General features: G+C 37.5%; 1 protein-coding gene across 1 annotated transcript in view; it reads right to left on the bottom strand.

Annotated features, from left to right (window-relative positions):
* Window positions 1-11377, bottom strand: part of NOL10 (nucleolar protein 10) — an 86106-nt gene extending 74729 nt beyond the window's left edge. Inside the window, exons 1-7 of the mRNA XM_036881668.2 lie at window positions 11222-11377; window positions 7599-7644; window positions 5703-5801; window positions 4028-4105; window positions 2791-2828; window positions 1517-1653; window positions 709-774 (exon numbers count right to left, since the gene is read on the bottom strand). Coding sequence (XP_036737563.2) covers window positions 709-774; window positions 1517-1653; window positions 2791-2828; window positions 4028-4105; window positions 5703-5801; window positions 7599-7644; window positions 11222-11287 — 530 coding nt within the window. The 5' untranslated portion in view covers window positions 11288-11377. The remainder of the gene's footprint in view (window positions 1-708; window positions 775-1516; window positions 1654-2790; window positions 2829-4027; window positions 4106-5702; window positions 5802-7598; window positions 7645-11221) is intronic.
* Between the last annotated feature and the right edge of the window lie 35 nt (window positions 11378-11412).

Genomic DNA, 11412 nt, shown 5'->3' with positions numbered 1-11412 from the left:
AAGGAAAACCCGACAGATCTTTATACACACAGATGAGAAGTAATCCAACTGTGACCCCTCACTAACTGTGTGGCCTTGAACAAACTACTTTCCCTCTCTGAGCAGCCCTATCTGTAAAATGGAGATAATAGTATATCTATTGTAAAAATGTGTTGTCAGTGTAAAATGAATTTATATATGTATATATTAAATACAATAATAATGTCTGGTGCACAGTAAGGGTTTCCATTATTGTGGTTATTACTCAATATTATCATTATGAGAGATTAAGTCCCAGAGGATTTCTCTTTGAACAAAAGTGTAGCCTATAATGTATAATAAAAGGAAGACTTGAAAAAACCTTAAATGTCTACTAACAAAAATGTAAAAAATACAAATTTGAAAATGGTACTCACTTGATTTAAAATTTCTCCACAAGAGAAAATATCACAAAACAAAATCATGAATGAAAATTTTAAGAACAGCAAAAAATATTAATAAACTGAAATTTTTAGTTAGTTTTAGATTTTTTTGGTATATTTTTTTAAAAATTAAATTTCTTAAGAAATCACTGGGTCTCTTAGTGAATTTTTTTAAGAAAACTTAACAGTACTCTAAGTTGCCCAGAGCTGTGCTTGAATGCAACGCAAGCTAACAGCAGGTTGAGTATCTGGCTCCATCTCCTGGCCAAAACAAATATAACAGTATTCTTAAAACAAAAATACTTACGCAGCATCAGTTTGCAGAGGATTCAGGTACTGTCCTCGCTCTAAATTTAATCTATAAACTTCAGAGCTGAAAAGCAATGAATAGAACTAAACATCTGGTAAACTACAATGAACTTTTCTTCAAGTAAATATAATTTTTATAAATACATATATACACACAAACATATATCACTCATAAGATATCACTTCCCTTTGTAAAACTGATACCAAAATGTATTCTAAACCCAAAAAATAATCATTTTTTACTTGTGAGTTTGTTAATATATAACAGTAACTTAAACCACCTCATGTGCCAAGGAAATATTATGAAGTCATTAAGTAGAATATTACTTAAAATATCCTGGAGAACGTAAGATCCAAAATGTAGCTATATGTGTATATAGGAAAAGACTAGAAGGAAGTACAGTAAAAATACTAATAAGGATTTCCTCTGGGTGACATATGTAAGCTGATGTTTTTCTTTTTTATACATTTTTATTTTCCCAATTTTCTAAAATGTATAGGTATGATTTTTATAATCATAAAGAAGATAGCATTTAAGAATAAAAAAATTTTAATGCTATGCAATGGAGCTAAAAAAGTGACCTCACCACCAATACTACACTCTTAGGTAAGTTACCCATGTCTCTCTCGAGTTAGAGCACTGTGCTAATCAAAGTTCAGGGTGTAATTACGCCATGTCCAGTCACTTTGAACACTCTTCAAGCAACTGAAAGGCTGGGATCATGTCTCTTCATTTAATCCCTCCCCTCAGTTTTAAACCCGGAAGTGGTTTGGGAGGTGGAAAGGAGAGTGATCAGGCCAAATACCTTGCGCCGACAAAGTACAAGTCGCAGGATGGATAATGGTAAGAGAAATCTCTCCCGTACTTTGGTATTCTGGTTTTGTAGTAAAAACCGGATTGTGAATGAAATTCTATGTATCTATCATTATGCAAGAAAACAATCTGGAAATGAAACAAGAAAATTAATTTGTTTAGGTGTCTAGGTAAAGCATTATTTCATCATAGCTAGAGATGCAAAGCCAGAAAACCTGACCTCTCTCACCCTCCTTTCTGTGAATACACAACTCTACATTATGACTAAGAACTGTGATTAAGAAGCAAACTTCTCCATTGGTCTCTTAGTGCCTTCCTGCATCCTTGATAGTTTTTCTGCAAACCTTTCCCTTTAACTAAAAGACTTGAAACAGATTCCCTTCATCATCCAGCGCAAGCACTTGAAAATGTTAAGCACTGCTGCGTTACCTCAATGAGTAACTTCCTTTTTTACTTAAGAACACATTTTAATAATCTCACAATCATCACACAGGGTTTGATAAAGTCTTCTATAAATTTAACTTTAATGTATTATAATGGTATCTTAAAAACCTGCAGGTGGTCTTTAAAAGCAAATTTATCACTATTTAGAGAAAACACATTGTAAAATTACATGACCCAAAACATGATAGATGTACCATAAGCAAAGGATAAACTGTACTCCAGTTTCCAGAACTGTAGACACACACACACACACACACACACACACACACACACACACACACACACACACACACACACACACACACTCTCTCTCTCTCTCTCTCTCTCTCTCTCTCTCTCTCTCTCTCTCTCTCAACTGTTTTCAACTGTTTCAAAACTGTTCCACAACAATTTATTTGCAGGGTTAAAAAAATTCAACATATGACAATGCTGTTTTACTTTGCACACTGAATAAGAAAATGAAAGCAACCTAGCAAATAACACTAGTTTAAATGCAATAATGCAAATCACAAATTTAGACTTGAATATGATCTAAAAACAATGACCACTACCAATTCTTAAAAATATAGGTAAGGTTTCATATATGATATCGAGAACTTATTTTGATAGTAGACTGGCCAAAGTCTCTATCACCATTGTTTTAAAAGATACTATGTATTATACATATGTCAAATTAAGAATGTACAATAGAAAATAACAGGTTTTATTTTACTACACAGCCATTTTTAATTTAACAGTGGGAACATCATAAAAATACTTAGAAAAATAAATTCCACTCGTTTCTTCCGTATAGCCAGCACAAATCAATGCTATCAAGCATACCTTTGAATAGTCATCAGACAAAGTTTCAAAAGTGAGAACTGAAAAACAATAGGAGGAAAAACACAATTGTCAGTCTACATTTTTAATAAAAATGCAAACTTGATGAAAAAAATTCTAACTCATCACAAAAATTATATACAAATGCTAGGTTTTCTTTTCCTTCTTTGCCCCTACACAATACAAGAACAAGGTTGTCATATTATATTGTTCTTGAAACACTACATGGAAAATTGAAAGTTTTATAATTTCTCAATACAATCAACCAGATTTTCTGCAGAACTGAAATTAAAAGTACATCAATTCATAAAACATAATAATTTCTAAATTAGGCCATGGTTTTTCTGAGATGTTCAAAATAAAATAATAGACATTAAAGAACATTAGAAAAAGAATTGCTTTGAAAAAAGGTAACAGCAACTTTTTACGCATTTATAGCATACTTGCTAAACAAAAATAAAGAATGAAAACAGTTATTAGCAGCACATGAAGTTTATACTGTTTTTAAAAAGAAAGGTAAAAAAGTTAGGAAAATATATATCCCCTCAAGTTGTTTTCTCTCAGTATTGAACACAAGGCCACCTGATAAAAATGCCTGGCCCTTCCCACTTCAACCTGCCCTCTGAGCCAAGCGGACTTCTAGGAAGGACCCCACTGCCCCTCCCCCTCATACAGTCCCTTCCTCTCGAGAGTGTGGGTGGAATCTGTGAACGTGAAGAGCTACCACCCAAGGGATTTCATTATAGACATGCAAAGGGAGATTTAGAATTTCAGGAGACCTTTAAAAGCAGAGTATTTTCCTGTTGGCAGCAAAAGGGACAGTCAGAGAGATCTAAAACACGAAAAGAATTCGAGGAGCTGTGGTTCCCTTAAAGGCGGAGGAACCCGGCAAAGAGGATCGCTGGCAGCCTCTAGAAGCTGAGAATGGCTCCAGGCTGACAGCCAGGAGCAAAAGGCACCGCAGCGGAACACGCACAACGAACTGCATTCTGCTAGCAACCTGAAAATTTGGAAGTTGATTCTTGCCTGGAGCCTCTGGATAAGAGCCCCACATGGCTGACACCCTGAGTTCAGCCCTGAGCACGGAACACAACAGACCCGGAGAGACTTCACTTCCAGAGCTGTGAGCTAATGGGTGTTTTAAGCTGCCATTTATGGTAATTTGTTACACAGCAAAGAAACCGAATACACAAGCCATTCTATAACCAAACCGAATAACACAAGTTAACCTCTTACTTACCTTCTGAATCTAAACACCTTTCAAATTTCAAGGATAATTGATAGGTGTCGTAACATCGAACCCGAGGTTTATATGTTCCTATAAAAAAAAAATTAATGTGATGTAAAACCTACAAGACAAACTGTAGATACATTGAGTAGTACACTTTCTGTTCAGAGGTTAAGTAGGATTCCTTATAACCATAACAAAGGGAAAGAATTTAAAAGCAGCTTTACCCCAACATCACCAGGAGAAAATGAGCAAAGGAAATATAAGAACAAGTCATAGAAAATGAAATACAAATAATAAACTTGACAAATAATAGAACAAAGCAGATTAAGGAAATGAAATAGTTTTTGTCCATCAGAATGGCAAAAATGAAAATCTGTGTTGTGAGGATGCTAAAAAGAAAGTACTCTCATAAACTGTTGGTTTTTAGTTTAACTCATTATAACTTCTCTGGAGGACAATCCAGCAATATTTGTAAAACACATGATGTTTATATATCTTTCATCTGTATTTCAACTTACATAAATTTATCCTACAGAAACACACCCACAAATATACCAAAGACAGGAAGAATACTTGCAGCGTTGTTTAAAAATGGCCAAAAGTTGAAAGCAAATATAATGTCCACTTCTAGGGAAGTGGTTAAATAAACGATGGTGTATCATCAAGAGGATGATACAGACGTGTAATTACTGACAAGGAAAGCTGCACAATGTATTAGAAAATGAAAGAGAGGGAGTACAGAGAGCCCTGGTAAGCACTGCAGAACGGTACAGGTAATATGACCCCATTTTTGTAAAACGACGATAATGGTACTTTGTACAGAAACAGTTGGAGGAATAAGCACAGTGATTATTTACATCTGTGAAGGGCAAATTTTAGGGCCTTTAACATCTCATCCTAGGCATTTCTGTAATGTTTGCATTTTTTGTAAGTTTATCATTGCAATAGGAAAAGAAAAAGACTGATTTTTAAAACCAATAAAGATATTTTAAAAAGAATGAGGTCGTCCAATGTTTACAGACATGGATCAAAGTTCAAGATCTCATTTAAAAATAGTATATGACATAATATACATATGTATACACTTGCACTTATATATGTATTTAATAGTATACTATATGTTATATATGCTCTATAGTATATGGCTTAGAGTATATATAATTATAAAAATAGAACTACATGTAGTCTTTACATATATATTCTTATATATGTGTTCAGAATATATATTAAAAAGGAATGTTCTGTATCTTGATAGGGGTTAGTTCTACACAAGTATTTGCATTTGTCAAAACTCTCATTCGATATACTTATAATCTCTGCATTTCACTTTATGTAAATTTACATTAAAAAAGTCACATAAATAAATTAATTACTGAACTCTTGTTAATGATACACATGCTGAGGTATTTAGGGGTGTATTCTGATGTATGCAGCACACCAGTATCTGCAACTGGCTCTGAAATGCATCAACAAACAGAATGGACTGACAGATGGACAGAGAGATACGTGATAAAGCAAGCAGAACAAACTATTACAGAATCTACGTGGCAAGTAATGAATGTTCACTACAATTTTTCCAGTATTTCTGTATGTTTGAAATTTTTGTAATACAATGTGTGACCTTTCCCACCATAGCTTTCCCTGCTGTCAAATGTATGTAAATCATAACCATAACAATGCTTACCAGTTGCTAAAATATACTGTCCATCTTTTGACACCTTAATAGTGGTACAAACAGTAGGCATTTCAAAATCCTGAATAAGTTCAATTCTCCTACGGACATCTACAAAAAGAGGAAATAAATAACTGGTTTAACCACCGTGTGTTTATTCTTTACCATAGCGAGACAAAGATGCAGAGCAGTGTCCCAGCGCCGTGGAACCTGGGGAAAGCACACCGATTCGGCCCTGCCCCGGCAAGAGCAAGGCTTTTTCTTAGCTCATACATTACTTTTTTAAGTATTTTATTTTTACTTTTTAAAAAGGAAAAAGTATCACTAACTGAAAAGAAAAATGCCCTGCATAAAGGGGGAACAGAATAAACTTCAAACCACCATCATTACTCATTTATGGTAAGTCAAAAATCTTATCATTTTTTCCTCCTAAATAATAACAAGTCCAAACCTTCAAAATCTTAACTCTATGCAAGTAACTGCTAACCAAGCTCACTTTTGCCTCTTTTGGCACCACAGATCTGCAGCCAAGAGGACCCAAACTAGAGGAAAACTTGGAGCTACCTCTCTGGATCACAAAACTAACACTGAAAGTGCAGATTCGCTCTGGTTGCTGTCATAACAATATGCCTATCGTAAGGACTGTGTGAGACTCTATGGCACATTACTGTCTTGTTTATCAAGCCCAAATAAAAGATTCAAACCACCTGAGTAGGAATGGCTCACTCAATTTGGAAGACACATGATAATTTTGAGATGGAGTGGGAGAAACAGTTAATTAGTGAGTTCCTCTAACTAATCTGAATCTGTTTTCTTACACACTGGGACACTAGACTGGAATGTAGGAAATCGGAAGAAATCAGAATCAGTAAACATTATGAAACTATCAATTTCTTTTTTCTTTTAATGTAAAGTTTTCACTTTCTGAGTGAGTACTAACTATATAAAGCCTACTTTTCCAAGATGCTTTCCTTGGAGTATTTATCTCACATCCAGAAACCCCTTCAGTATCTTAGTCTTAAAATAATTTAAACAAAATATATGGGAAGATAAATCATCTCTCATTCTTATCGTACATTCTCGTCTTCCCTGCTGCCATAAGTTAAAGAATCAAAATCATCTTCAGTGATCTTTTATTGCTCATGTTCATATGACTTGCACGTAAAATTACTCCGATCAGAAAGAAAATGCTCATTGTCTCTATCAAAAACTGACAAATGGAGTTAACTAATGGGAAAAGATTTTGATACAATGAAGAACAAAGCAAATGGAATAGTCCTCCTTGGATCTCCTGCATTCCTGCACATCTTGCTGGGTATGGCAAGACTGCAATGCCCTGGCCACTCCTTTACCTGCCATTTCACAGGGTTATTTATGCAACTGGAAACCTTGACAGGCGAGGTAACAGATCTCCTGGGGACAAAGATCAGGCTTGCTTACTGCTTGCTATAAAAGCAGTGTACTTCCCAAACTCGGTGTCCCTCAGCTGCAACGCAACCTGCTGTGTGCACAGCATCCATCTGGGCCAGGTCGAGTGTGTCCGTGGGCCTTAGGGACAAAGGGAACTGACAGCAATATGCTGATGCTCAGGCTATTTGTTGTGCTGTAAGAGTAATGGAGACCTTGTCTCTGACCCAGCAGTTTTGTGTCCTTTGCTACCATACACGAAACAGTAACAGACTAACTTATTAGTTTGTAAGTAGGTAGAATCAAACCCCACACCCACCAAGAACATATTGACCACCACAAAATTTCTCCTAAGAAGGAAAAGGGCACAAAGGTTATTTTCCACTACATTAATTCCACTGTATTTTTGTAAATCTGCACTTAAATATGAAACATTAAGCAAGTGAAAGCACTATAACATGGATCACAAATGTAGCTGAAGTGGGAAAAAATAATACTCACCCACATCTTTTTTCTGTAGTGCTCTCTTCTTCCTGTCAGAAAGCCACTTAAAGAAAATGAAAACTTTATTTTAAAACATATTTACTTTGTTTTTCTGCTTACAAAAATAAAACATTTGCTCATATAAAAAAAAACCTGAAACCTCACAGGAATCTATTCAAATAGAGAAAATATTCTGTAATCCTAACCCTGTTAGCATAACCTCTGGACTTTTTTCTTGTATATATTTACATATAAAAGAAAATAAATTTTTAGGACTACTATGTTTTATACAAGAGAAAACATATTAGTGGAAAGCACTAAGTCTCAAATATTATGGGTTATAATTAATACATAGAACTATTTCAAAAGCAAAACACTTCAAGGAGAAAGCTTCTTGAAGAAATATATTTTTATAAAGAATAAAACTGACCAAATAGCTGACACCTGATAATAAAGGAATCATACTTTTAAAAATCATACTCACGGATACCAGATTAGGGTCTGTTATTAAGGATCCTCAGTTCAGCAGGCAGCATAACTGCATCGCATGAAGAGGTGCCAACAATGAAGTACTCAGCAACTATGATCACCCTAAAGCAGTGGTTCTAAACCAGGGGCAATTCTGCCCCCAAAGGGCATTTGGCAACTCCTAAAAATATATTCGGTTGTCACAACTTGGGGGAGGTTTCCTTGCATCTATTGGGTAGAGGTCAGGGATGCTGCCGAACATCCTATTATGCATAGGACAGCCCCACAATAAAGAACTGTCCAGCCTAAAACATCAATAATGACAAGGATAAGAAAGCCTACCCCAAACAAATGAGAGAAAAGCAAGAGAAAAATTAACAGATGTCATTCCTAAGAGCACAAACCTAATGTACAGCCTAAACACATGACATTGAATCTTTAGGACTCTGGCCATGCAGACTCACCAGTCAAGACCCCAAGAATGACTGCTGAGGCAGTGTCTACATGTGAAGACTTGGAATACTTTCAGGAGCCTGAGTTTGAGCCAGAGCTTTCCTCCTGCCTTTGTACTTAGTGCACTGATTTTCAGGTTTATGCTAGTCTCTGTGATTACATTGCTCTGATTTTATTTTAGGCAGTAATGTTTCAAATAATGGTACTGCTAAAGCAGACTTCTAGGTACTCAATATATTCTTTCACATCAACCTAATACAAGCAGAACAAAGGGATTCTGCCACGGCTTCTCTAACGGGATTCAATGCCCTCTTCTCAGGAAGCTATGGTAAGGAAAGGGACAGTTCATACAATAACCAGACTCCTATATCCCGAGCAAATGAGCTTGGGGCAGAGGGGAGGGGGCTGAGATTTCCTTCTAAATCAGAGCCTGGGTCCCTAAAAGGACAGAAATTCTCTAACACAGTGATAATGGGAGGAAGGAAAGTCGATTCAGGAGTTTCTATATGTACTGACAACACTACAGGAAGAACACAAAACAAGGAGTCAGCATGTGCAGGAGCAAGAGAGTCTAGCATTAAAACAAGTTCAACAAAGAACTGAAAGTTGTCAGTAATTTCAGACACCCTCTCTCTATTCTATAAAATCATAGCTAATGAAGAATGGCACTTTACCAAGGCAAATAATTTAATGAGAAACCTAGCAACAGAGCTAGGAAATGCTGACGACCTAATTCTCTCCCTGGACAGGCACCTCACTATTGTTGAAAAGAAAAACAAAATACTTAATTCTTACATTTGAACTAAGTAAAACAAAAGAAGCAATTTGTTGGTAAGTTAGAATCATTTTAAAAGAAGTTTCTGAGAGATCACCATACTAGCATACACATGACTGTCTACTCAATATTTCCACTTAATGTTTATGAGAACTTAAAACCACTAAAGTATCAAAAATAAAACTTTTGATCCTTTTGGCTCACTACCTTCCTCCTCCCCATGCCCAAAATGCTCAATTCTTCTCCACTTCAGTTATCAGCAACATCATGTACTCAGTTGTTCAGATCCCAAATCAAAGTATTCTTTCCTGATCACTTCCTTTGCTTCATTTCAACTCCTTCCCACCACCATCCCAACCATTAGCCAGCCTACTTTCGAAATATATCCTGATTCCTGCAGTGTCTTAGCATCTCCTTTGATCCCATACTGGTTCACCCACCGAAGTCGCTGGGCTGGACTACCTAACTCACCCCTGCACATTCTCCCCAGCTACAGTAATTTGCCACACAGCAACCCCATTCAAAACTCAACAATGGCCTCCATCAGCACTAGGAATAAACTGTACCTTCCTACCTTAGCCTACAAGGCTCACGTCTCCAGCCTTATGACCCCCACTTTCTCCTCTCATTCAGCATACCATGGCCACACCTTCTATTTCTCCAACATGTTAGGTGCATTCCCATTTGGGGACATTTACATTTTCTTTTCTCAGCACTCAAAACTCTTCCCCCATATCTTCACATGACTTGTTCCTTTTCATCATCCAAGTTTCTGCTCAAATGTCACCTCTTGGAGAGAGGCCTTCCCTGAAGGCTTTGTTCAAAACACTTTTTCTGAACATGTGACCCACAACAGCTGTCTTCTAGTCACACATCACTCAAAGCACTTATCATCTTAAGCAGTGTTCTGGTTTGCTCACTTACCCTTGTCCCCAACAGGGAAACTTATCTGATACGTTCACCATTTATCCCAACACTTAGAACAGGGCTGCCTGCATCTAGTCACTTCTCAACAAATGTGAAGAATGAACAAAAGGAAAAAGATCACGCTATGTAAAGAATAATTGAAAGACAAGGAATTGCCTAACCTCAATTCTGGTAAAAAAAAAAAAAAAAAAGAAAAAAAAAAAGGGAAGAATCTGATCGTCAGCTCCAAATCTTTCAGGGGCAGACACATGAAAGTGGAACTACATGAATTCTAATTTCCAAGGGAAGGGCTTAGACCAACAGCAGCATGGTATAAACAGGCATGTTGTAAAACCACTAACACATACTCTCAAAATGGAAATGAGAGTCTGCAAAAAGTCTTCTCTCATTTTAAGTGCTTCGACAGAGGCTTGACTGAGAAAACACGCAGGTTCAGAGCCTTAGGTCTGTGATCCTGTATAAGTCTCCCTTACTCTAGCTGGATTTTAGACGAGAAGATTGGAAGAGAATCCCTGATTTTCGCAGCCCCTTCTGATGTCCTAAGACAATGAAATTAAGTTCAGCAAGGTTCAAAAATACTGCCGTCTAAACCATAAATTCTGCAGAAGCAAAGTCTGCATTTCTCTTGCTTACTACTGTATTTCTAGAACTTGGCGTATAATAGGAACTCAATAAACAGCTGATGAATGGGCATTAAAACGGGAGAGAAATGTCTGTCAATCATCTGTCCACGCTTTTCCACCTCGGTGTGGCAGCGGCTGTGAAGATCCATATAAGCCCAAGCAAGGGACGCGCGTCCTCTTGTTCTGGAGAACTGTACAAAGGTCAAGCAAAGCTCACCGACCCTGACCACCCTTGGCCCAGCTTCTGGCGCGGAGATGCCAACACCGACCAGCTCCCCCCGGGGAACCGTCACTCGTCTCTGAGACCCCCAAGTCAGAGGCCGGCCAAGGCCCAGCTGAAACAGAGGCCGCGGAGAGGGGGGCTGCCTCACGGGGAAGACCCCGAAGTGTCTCACCTCAGGAAGCGACTTGCCGCAGCTGAGGCTATAAATCTTCACCTCGTTGAGGCTGGAGACCTGCATAGCGGCGCCGGAAAGCGTAGACCCCGGCTCCTGCCAGGGCCCCTCTCCAGGCAGCACACGCGTGCATCGGAATCTAAGGGCCTCCCGGGCGCAGGCTGATGACGCAAACCCAGGCACCGGAAACG

This window comes from Manis pentadactyla, chromosome 2 (assembly GCF_030020395.1).
Source record: "Manis pentadactyla isolate mManPen7 chromosome 2, mManPen7.hap1, whole genome shotgun sequence".
Taxonomy (NCBI): Eukaryota; Metazoa; Chordata; class Mammalia; order Pholidota; family Manidae; genus Manis; species Manis pentadactyla.
The sequence above is the reverse complement of the archived record's forward strand: the minus strand, read 5'-3'. Positions and strand labels throughout refer to the sequence as shown.